The sequence below is a fragment of the Penicillium taxi genome (assembly GCF_028828555.1).
Source record: "Penicillium taxi strain IBT 34144 chromosome Unknown utg000002l_segment0_segment0, whole genome shotgun sequence".
Lineage (NCBI taxonomy): Eukaryota > Fungi > Ascomycota > Eurotiomycetes > Eurotiales > Aspergillaceae > Penicillium > Penicillium taxi.
The window spans coordinates 192,677-209,749 of NW_026643204.1; the positions used below are offsets into that span (position 1 = coordinate 192,677).

The 17,073-nt window shown below is 47.4% G+C and overlaps 5 protein-coding genes across 5 annotated transcripts; 3 read left to right on the forward strand and 2 right to left on the reverse strand.

Moving 5' to 3' along the window:
* Window positions 1-350: 350 nt before the first annotated feature.
* On the forward strand, window positions 351-899 carry N7495_001999 (glycoside hydrolase family 18 protein; the record flags this gene model as incomplete). Its single annotated transcript, XM_057204669.1, has 1 exon — window positions 351-899. The coding sequence occupies one exon, from the start codon at window positions 351-353 to the stop codon at window positions 897-899; it is 549 nt and encodes a 182-aa protein (XP_057065276.1).
* A 5,586-nt stretch (window positions 900-6,485) lies between these two features.
* Window positions 6,486-7,296, forward strand: N7495_002000 (uncharacterized protein; the record flags this gene model as incomplete). Its single annotated transcript, XM_057204670.1, has 2 exons — window positions 6,486-6,575; window positions 7,054-7,296. The coding sequence occupies 2 exons, from the start codon at window positions 6,486-6,488 to the stop codon at window positions 7,294-7,296; spliced, it is 333 nt and encodes a 110-aa protein (XP_057065277.1).
* Window positions 7,297-8,625: 1,329 nt separating this feature from the next.
* Window positions 8,626-10,515, forward strand: N7495_002001 (uncharacterized protein; the record flags this gene model as incomplete). Its single annotated transcript, XM_057204671.1, has 4 exons — window positions 8,626-8,870; window positions 8,935-8,941; window positions 9,019-9,125; window positions 9,189-10,515. 4 exons carry the CDS (start codon window positions 8,626-8,628, stop codon window positions 10,513-10,515), a joined length of 1,686 nt encoding a protein of 561 aa, XP_057065278.1.
* Window positions 10,516-11,890: 1,375 nt separating this feature from the next.
* N7495_002002 (uncharacterized protein) lies at window positions 11,891-15,275 on the reverse strand (the record flags this gene model as incomplete). The annotated part of the gene is made up of 6 exons (XM_057204672.1): window positions 11,891-12,652; window positions 12,709-12,929; window positions 13,010-13,607; window positions 13,737-14,403; window positions 14,717-14,838; window positions 14,904-15,275. The coding sequence occupies 6 exons, from the start codon at window positions 15,273-15,275 to the stop codon at window positions 11,891-11,893; spliced, it is 2,742 nt and encodes a 913-aa protein (XP_057065279.1).
* Window positions 15,276-15,378: 103 nt separating this feature from the next.
* On the reverse strand, window positions 15,379-16,531 carry N7495_002003 (ABC transporter integral membrane type 1; the record flags this gene model as incomplete). Its single annotated transcript, XM_057204673.1, has 3 exons — window positions 15,379-16,056; window positions 16,143-16,323; window positions 16,503-16,531. 3 exons carry the CDS (start codon window positions 16,529-16,531, stop codon window positions 15,379-15,381), a joined length of 888 nt encoding a protein of 295 aa, XP_057065280.1.
* Window positions 16,532-17,073: the final 542 nt, after the last annotated feature.

Sequence of the window (17,073 nt, forward strand, 5' to 3'; positions counted from 1 at the left end):
CTCGGTACTCAGCCGTACGACTGAGGTCACATATCACGCCAGTGCCTTACGCAAAATTATCTCCTTAGTCTTCAAATTTGCCCCATACTGGGAGGCCATACTATCGCATCCAACAATTTGAAGGATGTGGGCCATGAGCTGGTTATCCTCAGTGTTTCTTTAGTTGAAGACCTCTAGGACACATCAAGGTAAAAATCCCTCTCTTTCTTTATATTGTGTTTGCCACCTCTCTTTTTCTTCTCTTGTTAACATACAACACCTTTCAGCTCAAACTGGACCATCGCAAAGCAGGATGAGTTTTGTTGACGGCATCGCGAACTAGACCAGCATAAGTCTCATAAGACTTTTCAATGGCTAAGACCTCAGACTATACTCTGGATTTACTGACCGACACCTTTAAGGATGGTCAACTCATTAAGGTTATGCGACCAAGTGGTGCGGTCATAGCACCCTTACAACCTGATATCTACACAGTTGAGGGCACCATTTCTAAAGCGCTCTTTGCCTATGCCATTCCTTATATCTGGTCCTTTGCAGGGACACGTGCCTTCATTATCAACTCAGGCTACGATTGTGATATCGAAATCGACCTGGAAAATGCTGAGGATATATACCTGAGTACAGACTTGATGAACTCAACTGGGCTTTTCATGACTCTCAATTGTACTATCTTGTTAATTCCGATGGGAAAAGCTAGCAGCTGCCGCGATATAGAAGATGGAACATGTTACGACAGCATCTTCTCAAAGTCTCTAGGGCTCAGCACACTTGATGGCCTGATCTTTGGCGGTGTCATTCTGTCAGACCTTATCACTAGCTCTCTCAATACATATGTAGGGAACGGCAATGCCAACGGTGCTAGCAAGCCGGATCTGACCGACTCAGCCACAAATCAATGACTGCAGAACTTCTACATTTGTGGACGAGACCAGCGACGCCTCACCCTTGGTCACTGACTGCCAACAAATAGCCATCAACTTCAAAAATGCGCTTGAACCGAATACCTATTGTAGCGGGGAAGTATGCCCCCTACTATTATAAGCAAGCGGTCTATCACTAGCTTCGGCAGTATAGTTCCAGCTACCATATATACCATAGCTTCATAGTACGAATATGTCAAATGAGAACTGAATAGTGGATTCGTGCGAGCAAATAGGAACAGAGTAGTCAAAATATGTGTGTGTGTATTCGCTGCAGTAAAATTTGCTACAGTAAAGAACGTATGAGAGCTAACTAATAATGCACTAAACTAAACTTGGAATCGGTCCTTTGACAGAATACAATATCCTTCCACAACTCTCTGACCCTACCCCTACATTCTCTAGACGACATTTCCAGTTCGCAGTTGGTTTAGTTTGTTCTTCTCTTTCTCTGTGCTGAATTGACCTATGCATTCTGACTGCACTGCCTACGAGATTTCCCCATATCACTATGAAGTTGAAAACGCTGTGGAAGAGTAGTACCCAATTGCTCAGTCTGGCACTTCTAAGTTTGGTGTTCAGGGTAAAGGCTTAACGGGAAATACCAACTTCTATGTTGGCGGCCAAGACATTATTGACATCATCACCTCGTCGGTTGAAAAGTTTGCCAGTAACGGCATGGTTGGTTCCAAGGGGGTTATGGGCTGTGAAGTTGATGTCAAGAACGAGCAAGTTGAGTGGGGACTATATTAGCTTTGAAATTTGACTGCACCCTTCATCCGAAATTGGGAGCCTGAAATGACTAAAGGTTTACACCATGAAATTTTTGATCCCCTTAGAACTGTATTGTATTTACTCCTCGATAGATGGTTTATTACATTTCCATCCTTCCCTTCATAACCAATTAAATTGACGCTCCATCAATTCGAAGCGACGTTAAAGACAGTCAGTCACCCAACCACCTAGGCATCTGATCTATGTTGCTGATAGTATATATCAAGTACCTAAGTGCCCAAGACACATAGCAAATGGCTAGGTAGGCAACCACTAGACATGTGCATAGGTTGGGTATGGGTCAAAATTCATACCCATACCCAACCCATCAGGGGTAAGGTAAACCCATACCCATACCCAACCCAACCCACGTGGGTATGGGTTGGGTATGGGTCCCATATGGGTATTTTTGATGCCTTAATGCCTGATTTTCGCCTCAACCTAAACTAAATTAGGGTAATTAGTGCCTTAGTGCCTAATTTTTGCCTCAATCTAGTACTAACTAGGTGACAAATATCACGTGAAATAAAAGTCTTGGCAAAAAGATGGGTTTATGGGCTGGGTGTGGGTTTTACTTCAAACCCATATCCAACCCATATGGGTTTTGGGTAAAATTTCTGACCCATACCCAGCCCATTGTGGGTTGGGTTGGGTTGGGTATGGGTTTACCCAACCCAATGAACATGTCTAGCAACCACCAATAAAAGAGTCGGATTTTCGGATGCTGCAGAGCATCTATGAGCCACCTGAGCAGTTCCTCTCATATCTAGTTGCATCAATTACTTGGTAGTGAAAGCCACCTGATGCTCCGTCCTGAAGAAGAGGATGCAAACACCATTCACCTCGGATGGGATCCTGAAAGAGGTCCTGCAGCTGCAGGATACTGAGCAATGGGGTCGATAGCAAGTCCTTCAGCTACCGATACGAAAGAAACTGTCGATACACCGGTGGGTATAGCAACTCGATAAAGTTGATAAGAGGCTAACGCCCACTTCTGACACCTATCACAGGTAACGCTTTACGCCCCTATGATATCTATGTGTCCTTTGAAGTGGTTGTAAAGTCTGGTTTTCATTCTTAGTTTGCTATCTATTATAAAGTAACATGTCAACTTGGGCGAGGAAGTGGGATTATAGGAACCAATCAGAAGACTTCACAATCTCCAATATGTGTGTGTATTCGCAGTAGTAAATCTTACTACAGTAAAGAGCGTACGGAAGCTGACTAATAAAGAACACTAGACTAAAATAGGACTGGCCATTTGACATAACATGGGGGGACTGGGCTCCTGAAAAATGTCGCGCACGTGATATTTTTATCAGGCTTAGCGTCTTGGCGTAAATGTTTACAATCGCGTCTAGGTGTTCATCCCTATCTATACACGCCCTATCTATACACGCGTCATTAAAAATTACCCTGCACCATGGATACCACTACCTTTTTTTGCTCGAAATGCCGTAATCCCCGTCCGACCGAGGATTTTGATCTTAATAAGCAAGGGAAGCGAAAAAGCCTTTGTAATCGTCATACAAAGAAGCGTTCTCTTCAGCGCGATGATTGGGATGAATTTACTATGCTTCTCTCCCAGCCTCAGCCTCTTAATCATGACTTTGAATTTGATCTTGATGCTTTGCCTATCAAATTTGGCTCTGAGTTTGATAAAGAGGAGATGGGAATAGCAATGCATAGTCTTTCAGATTTGATCTGGCAGGAAGGTGGATTCCGATTCCGCCATACCTCAACTGATTCCCAATATCATCGGTATAGATATCATTGCTCTCAGGATGAAGCGCATACCCGAAGCTATCAATCTAAGGTAGAAGTTGAAAAACAGAGAGATGGCCGCCGTATAGAGCGATTTCCTTGTGGAAGTAAGCTTATTATACAGCCATCCTTACTTGATCGGACCCTCCGTCTTTCTATTCAACATCACTGGCACCCGCCTTATAAAGATCTTCAAGTTCCGCAAGTCATACACGATCTTATTGACTCCCTTGTCTTGACCCATGCTCCTGCAGAGATTTCCCGCCAGGTTAGGGAGCATCCTAAAGGAAAGGAAGTGTCAAGGCACCAGGTCTATTATATCTGGCATAAGGCAAACTCAAAGAACTGGCGACGCCATGATGATCCTCTTACCTCAGCTCAAATGCTTCTAAATGAGGCAGATTTCCAGAATGGAAGGTATCAGGCCCACCAAGAGATCTTTAAAGCAGGCAACTTATCAGCATTAGGTAAGTGTTGCGACAGCCGAGAAACAAGGCCATCAACAGACGGAAAGTATTTCGGCCGAAAAAGCTTCTGCCGAGACAGCGACTCCGGAACTGGATTAGTATATCACGGCATCCTTGAACGATATGCATTCATCGCAAACGACACCCTTGAGCGATGCGCATTCGCGACAGTAATGTCCCGTCTTTACCGTCTCTTCTGTCTCGGACGAATGTTGACATTCGTCCAGAGCAGAGGGGCGCCCATATACTATAAGTAGCTAGTTCTTTCATCAATGAAAAAGCAGACTTCACAACAACCACAATATTCAGTACTGTAGTGACCACTACACTTGGTGGTTTGTCTACGGTGTTGAGTAGTGGTTTGTTGAAGCTCACCAACTCCTTTCTACTGCAGTAAACTCCAATTACCTTTTACTGCAGTAAGAACTCGAGCACCATTCTCAGTAACGAGCGACTAGCTAGCTACGCTCGCTAAGCGAGCGACAGTTCTACTAAGTCGTCTCGTCCCTGATATGGTCTATCAAATGAAGGCTATATTAGGTAGAGAGCAGCGGATCTTTAAAGGACGATGGAGAGAAGCCTTTAAAAGGTAATGGAAAAAGGATGCAAGAAAAACTGTTTGTCTAGATCAGATAAAACAGCATCATACAGATCCTTATCAATGGGTTTGTGCCTGTCCTGCCTTCTTACTTAGTCGATTCTTATGCTGTAAGCATATTATCTACTGTTTTAAGACGCCACCTCCTCAATTCTTTAATACTGTTTCCCGCCATGATACTTGTCCTTTTTGGCGGGATGAGCGATTAGAACTTAAACCAGAGTTCAAACGCAGTGGTAAAGAGCCTACTCCACTACCAGATTATGAAAGCGATACCTCTTCAGCATCAGATAGTGAGGAAGAAATAGAGGAGGATGAGGAAGATGAGGAGGATATTCAAGCTCAATTAATAGCTTGGGGCCAATTCCAATTTGATACTATATCAATGGTTGATGATCAAGGAGAAAGGTTTGCAAAGAAGTGGCTTGAGTATATCAAAAGCTGTTGCGACAGCCGAGAAACAAGGCCATCAACAGACGGAAAGTATTTCGGCCGAAAAAGCTTCTGCCGAGACAGTGACTCGGGAACTAGATTAGTATATCACGACATCCTTGAACGATATGCATTCATCGCAAACGACACCCTTGAGCGATGTGCATCCGCGACAGTAATGTCCCGTCTTCACCGTCTCTTCTGTCTCGGACGAATGTTGACATTCGTCCAGGGCAGAGGGGCACCCATATACTATAAATAGCTAGTTCTTTCATCAATGAAAAAGCAGACTTCACAACAATCGCAATATTCAACTAGTAGGAATCCACTACCAGATCGGTGGATTGTCTATAGTGTTGAGTAGCGGTTCGTTGGAGCTCACCGTTCTTAGTCAAGATATTCGAATATCGCCAAGCGAGCGACAAAAGCCAAAGGGCTCAAACCCAGAAGCTGATTAATGAAGCTAAAACTATTCGGAGCATGCGGACGATGCCTAAAATTTGGCGGAAGCACGATCATCCACTAGGTGTTTATTTACAGTAGTTAGAATCGGACTTAGAAGAATTGAACTTAATTTGAATTAGTAATGCTATTGAGATTAGTAAGGCTTGGCAAATATCACGTGTGCGACAGTTTTTCGGCTGCCCATTACGCATACTTTTGGTGCAATAAATATCACGTGACTTGAGGACCCTTCATCCTCAACTCCATGCCGACTCTTTCACATCCCTTAAGAATTTTGTTCACAGTTTGTGACCTAGTTCTGAATCTAAGTGTTGGAATATGGAACAAAGCAGTCATGTGATCAAATTGTTACTTTATAATAGATAGCAAACTAAGAATGAAAACCAGCCTTTACAACCACTTCAAGAGGACACAAAGATATCATAGGGGCGTAAAGCGTTACCTGTGATATGTGTCAGAAGTGGGCGTTAGCCTCATCACCTTTATCGAATAGCTATTCCACACTTGGTACAGGTGTACCGACACTAAGATTGGCTTTAGCCCTTCACATTTGCGGGGAATACGTTAGGAATTTTGGATGGGGTGAGAATATTACATAATAAGTTGTTACATAATAATTGGGGTGCCCCTATCAATTTTTTGGGGTGTCCCTATCAATTCCCGGAAATCATGTGGCTATTACGTAATGTCAAATGGAGGTCTGACTACCAAAGGAATAGTGGATTCTAGTGGGCAAATGAGAGTGCAGTATGCGTATGAAAAGTGTATGTGTGTGTGTGTAACTATGGTAGGAATGGTGGGATTCCAATGCTGACTAAAATAGACTAACTGTAAATGGAATCGGGCCTTTGACAACCAGGATTCAACCTATTACATCAATGGCCTTCATTACTATTGGTTTTGCACTGAATCACTGTCTCGCGCTCTCAAGACCTTAATTTCGCCCGCGGCGATGTATTTGCTTTCGGGTCCTTCATAGCCTCGGCAGCCATCTGCTTTGGCCTAAGTGCTGGATTTCACACCCTAAGAAGCCACTCTTACAATATCCACCATCTCTAGGGCAGAATGGATATCCTCGGAATCTGCTTCCTTGCCCTTGGAGCTAATACATCCATGACGTATTACGCGTTTTATTGCAGACCCTTCATCCAGCGGGTGTATTGGGGGCTCAATCTTTTCTCGGCGATTGGCGCTGCCATCACTTTGTTTGACACCGGCTGTAAGGGTTAGAGTCCAATGCGGTTGGGCTACCGTAAACAAGAGAAGAACTATTATGAGAAGGCTACCAGAGGACGGGTGTGTGGGTGTGGTATCCCATAGGGCTCAATTCCACTAGGGTAAATTGGGGACAAGAACAACTCTTGAACTCCTCCAAGAGTCCAAAGACCTCAGAGAATTAAATACATCAGGAAGTGGCAAATCTCTAACTAGCTTATCCGGGGAACCCCTGCTTCCCTGGCCGCTGGGCTGGTTCAGCCAGCTTATGTAGAGAGTCCATTGCCTTTCTCAGCCTTCTTGCAACCCACGCCGTTACACCGGCGGTGGAGGCAACAAAATGAGGACTCTGCGAGGAGGTGTCTTCTCACTACTCGCTATCTCTGCTATGTTGCCTATCCTCCAAGGTGTGATTGAGTTGGGTTGGACGCGGGCGAGTAATGAAATTGGGGCTGGGTGGTACCTCGCAGAAGCACTCTCCCTCTTGACTGGAGTGAGTGTTTTCGTCTGTCGATTCCCAGAGAGACTGAGCCCCGGGACCTTTGACATTTGGAGTCATTCACATCAGCTTTGGCATATATTTACTGTGCTTGGCGGTGCTTTTCATGTTGTTGCTTTGGTAGCTGCATACAACTACCGTCGGATGCATAAAGTCTGTTGAGTTACCTTGTAGCGCGATCTTATTAGACTAATGCCTTGGTACTTGAAGCATTGTAGACCAAAAGCTGCCAGCGTAGAAAGTTTTTGGTGCTCCTAGGCCTTATCAATGTACTTCGCCAATAATAGCTCATTCCGGTAGTGGTTGCCCAAGTGGCTTTCACAGCATGCCAATAGCAAAAGAAGAGAAAGGGACTGCACTACTTTTTGACTCGATAAATCGGGCCCCAAGACTGATTTAGCTATTCCATACCTAAGCTACCGTCCAGTCAGACCATCCCGCTTCCATCCGTTTCTTCTGAAAGCCACCATGGATTTATGGCTTGTGATCTGCTAATTTCTATTCCTCTCCCTGTCTCCATCTTAAATTGGCCATATGGAGATTGACTTTACACAAATAGACCCCCAAACGGAAAGAGAATTTGACTTGAATCCATTGCAAGTAAATATCATATATAAATACTATTGATGTATATGTCTTGCCAGTTTTATTGGGTAATATACTGATAGGAAGATAGAATAGAACAACAACACGTATGAATTAGTATCAAAACTAGTTCTTGAGGGAACGGTATTAATACTCCGCAGCCTTAGGGAATTGTCGGTTCACAGGGATCTCGACGCACTATTACTACTACGTTGTACGTGTAATAAGTTATGCGGTAAGATGTGTGTTCATTCTAAGTTCCCGCGATGGAATCGGATATGCCCCGATTCCACTAGTTTCATTCACTTCCCGAGTTCATTCACTTCAGCAAGCCAGATTCCATTGGTTCCAACAGGAATTGATACATTCACAACACTTTTTGATATAGGTAATAGGTTTTCGTGGGTCGGGTATTTGTTAGGTTGACCCATCCCCGAGCCGACTCCTATTTGCCAAGGAATCAATATCGGCTACGGGCCTCTGCCGAAAAGTCGAACTCGCGGTCGGGAACCAAGCGAGTCGGCGACAAATTAATGATTGATCAACCGATGATATAATCGTGAAGTCCCAGATCCTATGAAATGGATTTGTCACCTGTTTATTGTATTTAATGTCTGTATCTATGAACTATAAGTCCTCCGTCCTGATTCTCTGGAATGCCTGCTGAATTTATCGGGTAAGGGTCTTATCTTCCCTTCGGGATGTGGGAATATGGGGGCGAGAATAACTCAGAATATCGTTATCAGTGCTCCACTCTTTTAAGTTGCGCCGACACTGCCGCAGATAAGACAAACCTATAGTACTTGTCATGATATAAAGATTCGCATTCCACGATTAAACATAGAGGCATACAGGCATACAGGCATACATACGTACGTGACTGTTACTTGTAGTGAACCCGCAAGAATGGGTATCAAAGCTTTGCTCGCTGGCTTACTGCTGCCTCTTGCTAGTGCTACTTCGTGCTATGCGCCGAGTGCCACGACGCGAAATGGAACATACTTGGGCACTTATAATGCCCACTATCACGAAGATCAGTTCCTCGGTATCCCATATGCGCAACCGCCTGTTGGAGACCTGAGATTCAGAGCCCCAGTCAATCTGAATACCTCCTGGAGGGAATTCGAAATGCCACAGAGTACTCGCCTATTGTAAGAAATGCCATGTTAGCTGCTATCGCTCTTAAATACAGTTTATTAACTTCGAGTCATATAGTGTGTGGGTTATGGCGTAAGTAAAACCCGAGAATTCTAACTCAGGTATTCCACTCGATATACTAATCTTATCCACCGAGTCTAGTCGGACTCTAATTACTTCGAGTCTTCTGAGGACTGTCTTACCATGAATGTTGTCCGCCCGGCTGGCATACCTTCAGAACCGCTTCCTGTCCTGGTTTGGATTCACGGGTAAGGTTAACCCTACTATGATACCTATAGCGCAATCTTTGTCCATAATCTGACATCGAGTAGTGGTGGATTTTACGAAGGAGGTACTGTTGATCCCCGATACAACCTTTCCCGCTTGGTGCAAAAGTCTGTCGAGGCAAGCAAGCCGATCATCGCCGTGTCTCTGAATTATCGTCTGTCTGCATTTGGCTTCCTCTGGAGCAAGGAAGTCAAGGCAAATGGCACGGCCAATAACGGGCTACGAGATCAGCGCCTTGCCTTCCATTGGATTCAGGAGAATATCGCTGGGTTTGGAGGAGATCCTAGCAAAGTTACCTTGTTCGGTGAGAGTGCCGGAGGCATCGCCATTGGCCGCCACCTTACTGCCTATGGTGGCCGAGATGACAATCTCTTCCGTGCGGTAATTATGGAGTCCGGCGGCCCACTTGAGCGATGGCCATATGCGACGCCCGACCCGGATGGCTACAGCGAGGATCTATACAGCAATCTTACTAGTAGCACAGGGTGTGCTAACGCGACTAGCCCTCTAGAGTGTCTCAGGGGGCTTTCTTTCGATTCCCTAAATACTGCTCTGAATATCACAGATACTTGGATCTCTGGCACCGGTTTGGGTCCTTGGATCTCTGTCATTGACGGTGACTTCCTGCAAGACTACCAGAGCGTGCAGATTGCCGAGGGTAGATTCGTCAAGGTACCAATCCTCTACGGTACCAACACAGATGAGGGAACGTCCATCGGCCCCTCAGGAGTGAACACGGACGAGGAGTTCCACGCTGCTGTTGCGCAGGGAGGCCCAGATAACGAGACCATCACCATGATCGAGTACTTATACCCTAACGTACCTGGGATCGGCATCCCCGCAGAGCATGCCTTGACTACCGATGAGGAGGCCACGTACGGCACCCAGTGGAAGCGCATCGCCGCTTTCTTTGGGGACATGGTCGAGCACTTCCCCCGGCGTGAGGTGGTTCAAAAATTTGCCAAGAACAATATCACAGCCTATAGCTACCGGTTCAATGTCAAGCCTGCAGGTGAAGCTGCGGCCATTGGCGTCACACATTACCAGGAAGTTGCCTGGGTCTTTAACAATATCGATGGTATCGGCTACACTACGAATCCCTTCAATGGGAGCCTTATTGACAGGCCGGCTTACGTCGAGGTCTCAACCTTAATGAGCCGCATTTGGGCCTCTTTTGCGACTGACCTTGATCCTAATAATCATGGATTGAAAGGGTACCCGGTATGGCCTGCGTATACCTTGAATGACCAGGGTGTCGGTGAGAACTTTGTATTTGACGCAAATGTTACCTCGTACGTCGAGCGCGACGACTACCGTGTTCCAGGCATGGCATTTATCGCTGAGAAGGCCAAGACGCAGTGGAAATTTTGAAAAGCCATGCCTAATGTATATGTATCAGAGCGCACAAGGGTATTATCTAATGTATATATGTATCAGGGCGCACAAGGGTATATGCTGTAACAATTTTTCAGACCGAAGGTCTAAACTTGATAGATAGATAGAGTATCTCGCGGATGTGGCGCTGAGAAAGAGCCAATGGAATATATTCACTTCCCCCACTTTTTCTCTATTTATTTTTAGACAAAGTCATGGAAAACACTATATTCTATATGGTCCTATAGGTTCAACACGAAGAATCCGCCCTTCTAGCTAGTATTACATCCAGTCTAGGCAATCTACAGATTTTCTCGACTGTCTGAGTCCGGCAAGAGCAGGTTGGTGGAAGAACTTTGCGATATTCTAGGGACTCGACGTGAATTTCGAGCCAAGATTGTATAATTCAACGATCTGGTCAGTCAAAAGCTTGGGAAGAGCATCTACAATCTTCTAGAAAGGGAGCAAGCGTTACACCCCTTTCACGAACTTGAAGCCTTGGAAGCTTTACGAAAGCACACTACTAGCTTCTGTTAAGGGGAATACTTGCAATTATCTTCTAAACGCTTCTAACAAAAGACCATTATGATTTTGCTCTCACAAAATAATGTGCAAGCTCCACTTATATACTTCAATCTCAATCCTACAATGAACATTGATATAAAGATATTGTATAGGGATATTCATCCGTAATAACTTTGAGTAATCATCACTGAAAGCTTACATCACGCTAGGGGTCACGTAGTTACTCAAGTCTTGGCTGGAGGATAAGTTTTAGGTAGTATTTGTTAGCGTGAATAATAGTAAGCGTCTAAGTAGGTCGCTCATGATGTAAGAGTTAGAAAGAAAAGACTGTTCAAAGCGTGAGAGAGGACTAAAGCTGAAGCCGATTTGTTTCTTGGTGACAATAGCACTGCTCGCTAGAGGCCCTCTTTCGCGATATACGCGCTATAGGGGTAATTCAACTCCGGGCGACGTGAGACATCTATAGATTCTGGATTCAATTTAATATAGCCTTTTCCCTATAAAATATTCAGAAACAGATCATATCCAAAGTATTGTGGGAGAAAGGGTCGATGATATCAGCTGCGGGCGGCAAGGTGGTTGATTTTTGAAGGTAGAGAGCGGGGAGAGCGTTCGGAGACGTAACGACCCTCTCGAGCTGCACCGGTCCCATGTCGACTTGCAGGGTCCTGGCATTGCTGGACGGCAGGTATATATGCACGATCATAAACATAGGTCCTATATACACCTAGCGCGACGTTGGTAGTTGATAGAGCATACTATGAAAATACCGCCGATGCGATGTGGATCTTAGCCCTGAGCTTAAAAGAAGGCCAGACACACAAGACCTAAATATCTTACCGCTTCTTTAACTCCCCCCAAGATGCCAAAGCCTCTTAAACTCGCTATCCCGTTTCAGGAGGGCATGAGGACTATCCCATTCCAAGAGCCGACCACCGCCCATGACAGCAACACGATCGAAGTCGACGACAGCACCGAGGCGATGCGCAACGGCAATGACGGTGCAGCTGGCAAACTGCTCGCGCATGATATCCCTTATGAGCCGCTCGGACCGCTCGTCGACGTTGCTACTGGCCTCATCGATTAGGATGATCCGTTTGTCCGCCAGCATAGCCCGGGCAATGCACAGGAGCTGGCGCTGGCCCTGCGAGAGCTGATCGGCGTCCAGTAGGCTGTCTAGGCCGCCCAGGCGATCCACGATATCGTCCATCTTGAGCCGGCGCAGGACTTGGAGGATCTTGTCGTCGTCGGTTTGCTGCTGCTGTCGGTGAAGGACGATAAGATTGTCGCGGAGGCTCGTATGCTTCAAGAAGAAAGGGTGTTGCGGCACAACAGCCACTGCAGCGCGCACAGTCTGCTGTGGTAGCGTCGTGATACCGACCCCGTCGATGGTGATGCGCGAGCCGGGGCCGACTTCGAGGAGGCGCAGAGTGCAGCCCAAGAGCGAGCTCTTGCCGCTCCCGCTGCGGCCACAGATGCCGACCTTGGCACCGGCGGGAATGCCGAGGCTAACGCCGCGCAGGACGGGCTCGCCGCCGCTGCGCGCATCGTATGAGGCCACAAGATCCTTGATGATGACGTGGCCGTGCGCCGACAGCTGCGCCCGTAGCTCCACGACTAGGATCATCATAACGGTTACGAGACAGCGGAGATTAGATCGAGCACGAGGCCCAGCCAGCGCTGGATGCAGAAGAGCAAGTAAAAGGGTCTTTGCGAGGCATCGAGAAGGTCCAGGTACCGCTCAATGAAGCGCGGCCCCCACGCGAACGCTCGCACCGTGGACAGGCCCTGGAAAAGGTCAAAAAACTGCGTGAAGAGGAGAGATTTGGCTTCGAGATCAAACAGTCGGATCTGCCGAGACGTCCGTACGTAGAACTTTTGCAGCACTGTTGACGTATAGCATAGTTAGCTTAGGGTTCGTGCCATGATTTTTTGTCATATGAAGGGGCGGGCTGTCAAAACTTACACCAGCAAAAAGCCACAAAAGGTACAATTGTGGCTGCAAAATACCCAGAAAAGACACACATCAGGATGACCGACATGATGATGAGGGAAAAATTGACGCATAAATCTACAAAGGCGAAGGGCAGCTCGGTGTCGACGACCGACATGTCCTGGCTGAAGCGATTTGTGGTGACTCCGACGTCGGTGCGCGAGAAGAAGGCCACAGGGGCATTCATGACGGAATGTAGAAGCCGAGCGTGGAGAACCTCAGAGCTCAAAGGCACCATGACGACCAGGTAGAAATAAGCGGTCCCTGTGATACCCAAGACAGCGAGCCCAGTGAGCATTCCGAAGAGCCCAAGGTAGTAATCATTGGTGGCTTGGCCGGGTTCTTCCCCAGTGTCCGTCCAGAAGCTGAGTACGAGTGCCGTCATCTTATCACCTCCCGCGTACAGAATTATGAGGGAAGCGAACAGTATGGTGTGCCATACAGGGACGGAGCCAAAGTAATATGCATATGTGGCAAACTCGCCGAGGACTTGTCCGGCCGATTCAGAGTTGTCGCTGTTCTGACCAGCATCATTTTCGTATCGGCCCTTTGGAACAGTTTTGTGGCGATACTGCACCGAAGCTTTAGCTGTGTCCTATGCGTCAATTGTGCCGTTCTGCTCGTCTGCCAGCCCATGTAAATAATCTGTATCGGATTGAAGTTGGGCGAATGAGCCTTGGTGCACGATATGGCCGCTCACATCCAGAGCGACCACATGATCGGCATAGGCGAGTCTATGGATGGCATTCGTGACACAGACCACAGTTATGCTCATCTGCCGGAAAAGACCCGTCTCGGCAAAAAGATTCTGGAAGACGTGCTCCTCGGTGGCCGTATCCTGTCCAGCAAAGACATCGTCTAACAAAACTATCTTTTCTCTGGAGTAGACGGCTCGGGCCAAGGCGAGCCGCTGCTTTTTGCCGCCGCTCAACGAAAAACCCGCGCTGCCCGCCATCGTCGCATCTCCGTCTGGAAGCTCGCCAATATCCTGCTCCAACCCGCACGTGTAGACCACTTTGCTGTACCATTCCGCGTCGTAGCTGACACGACCTAGGATATTCTGGCGTATCGTCAGGTTCTGGATCCAGGGCTCCTGACCAACAAAAGCAATGTTGCCGGGATCGGCATGGATGAAGCCCGCTCGGAGCGGGGCTTCTCCCAAAATGGCTCTCATGAGGGTGCTCTTACCCGAGCCCACAGGCCCGAAGATGAAGGTGAAGCAAGACCTGCGGATATTAAAGGTGGTGTCGTTAAGGATGTCTGGCTTTCCGGGAACCCAGCCAAAAGTGGCTCCTGATATTGCCACAAGCGTGTCTCCTTTCTCATCGTCTTGGCTTGGATGATTATCCCGCTTGCTCAAGGGCAGTCTGTAATTGGTACAGCTTTCAGACAACAAGTAGTTTTGAATGCGAGAAAAGCACGCGAGAGCGGCACTGACGAATGGTATGGTACGAAATACGACAACCATGGGGTCCGACAACAGGTATATCAGCTAGAGGGAAGTATAAGCAGACTCCGTGTTCAAGGGCTGACCAGTGCTCTTGGAAATAATAACAAAGGTTACAAAGGTCGCCAAAGGAGCGATGGTCGCTGTATTCATTGCTACTCAGTCAAAGGAGTTAGTAGCAGCGTGACGACACGTTGAAAACGCGGGATAACAAGGGCTCATAACTGGGGTACCTACCAATGAAAGTCTGTATGGCTAACAGCCTGCGATACTGCTTGGACAAGTCCAGCTCTGTGACGCGGAGGTTCTGGATCATGTTCGCGACAATATCTGACAAGCCAAGCATTTTGACTTCCTGCAACGAACCGATTAGTACTGTAACCTGACATCAATTACCATGTGTTCGCGCTAGATGCTAACCTTCATGGATGTGAGGACAGAAGCCGTTACATCGACCCGCGTTTGGATACCCCTCATCCATCTCCTCTTAGCCATGCCAATGAACTGGGCAAGCTGTAACATGCTAGTAGTGTCAATGATTGCTACAACGACCGGGGCCAGCGCGGCAAGGCCAAGCTGCCTGTACAAGAGAAAGATGGCGACTGCAGACTCGATCGGCGAGGCCCAAAGCTCGTGCAAGGTTGCGGCGCTTTGGCAGATACTCTCGGTGTCCGTGGACATGAGCGATACCGCCACGGACTCGTCGAGAGCCGTGCTGCTGAGATCCAATGTCTTGGTGTAGATCAAATTGCAGAGACTGCCGCGAATCGAAGTGACAAATCGATATGTCATCTGGGTAATAAAAGCCGTTTGAAATCGCTTGCCCAAGGAAGACCAGCATCCATGCGCCCGTCAGTCCCCATCCAATTGCATCCGGCTGCGACGGATCGGCCGCTCAGGGAGTCGTCCTGGTAATGAGAAAGGGCAGCGTGTACTTGAAAGCTGCCAATGCAAGCCGGGGTGCCACGCCAGCCAGAAAGATATACTTGGTGGCCCACAACGTGGAGAAGGCCAAGGCATGGCGGTTGGACTGGTTTGATGAACTAAACGAGTTTCCTGCTTTGGGGGGTAGTGTTCGTGCCGCTAGGCTGTCATGAATGGGAAGCAGATCATGATCGATGAGGGAGCGGGTGAACCCGGTTCGCATCAACGAATTCAGCCACCAGAAAACACTCCGGGCCAGTATGCCACTGGTTGCCTCTGGGGAGAGATACTGGTACTGGGACAGGAGTATAGGTCTTTTTTCCCAAGATTCCGAAGTCATGACAAAGAGTTTGATCGCGACAGTTGCGGTAAAGAGGCTCGAGATGGTGGAGTCATGATCGGCAAGCCACAGGGTTCTGGCGATGACGCAGTCAAAGAGCAAAGTAAAGAGTAAATAAACATTTATGATGGTAAATGGTCGCACCGAGCGCGCGTGCTCGGTGTGAGACAGGAACAAGAGCAAAATTCCATCGACGAAGGCGAGCACGGCGGCCGACGTCCGCAACTGAGAAAAATGCCACTTCTCTGAATTCAGAGCCCAGTACAGCAATACTGCAAGTTGTAGAGCCGTATAGACGCCGATCAATCCCTGCAGTTACTGAACCAATCAGTAGTTGTTTTTTGCGGACCCAATGGACCCAGAAAAGATTTATGATTATGACTTGCCAGTTTCACGATTGGCCGGTAGCTTTTGGCAATCTTGCGAGGCTGTCTCGCGAGCCAGAAGAGACGCTGTAGGGCCACAACCAGAAAGAGGGCCGAGGGGACGATGCAGAGAACGGCGTCCTCGAATGCGGGCGTAAAGTCGAAAGCGCCCGTGCTAGCAGCGACGGCAAACCGGGCTTCGTGCAGTAGTCTCACCTCTCAAGTGCCAGGAGAACCTTTTTAGCTATCCCCTTGGACGGCTTACGTATAGGGAAGAATTCCCCAGGTGGTTATAGTTATGTCATGGAAAATGCAGAGCTGGGTTGCGCGATGTGGAGGAATCTGATGCAATACTAGGCTGCTGCCAGATGAGAAGATAGCGGTTTACACGTCTGCTCTAAAGTCCACGCGTTGCGCATTGCGTTGGTCGGCTACGAGCTACCTAACCGTAGAACTTCAAGAAAAAAAGCCTTCAACTGATCCATACTTCTAAAATCATCGCTTCCATCTTGGCACAAAGAATGAGCATCATTTGAACTTGGACCTCGTAAACATCATCACCCTTGGAAGCTTTCCAAGATTGGAACATCGACTTATAAGATGCTGATAAAAGTATGTACCTCGGCAATACTAGTACTAGTCTATGTGCCTTCCTGCAAGCGTGTTTATCTCATAGTTCGATCGCTATGTAAATTTAACTGATTACGCCCCTTATAGGATAGATCTCCGCGATATGCCTCGGTATGATACTACATTAGCCACGTAAGTACATGGAGACCTTTAAAAATGGTACAAACCTTGGCTTGGGCACGTTATAGACCCGTGGGCATTTCGACATGCCCAGGCCTAGATCAGAGCCTGTGTTCTACGTATCCACCACGTAAACTAACTATAGATAGAATACGTCCTGATCCACTTCGCCTATTCTCACGGTACAGCCGCCTTCAAGGCTTTATCTACC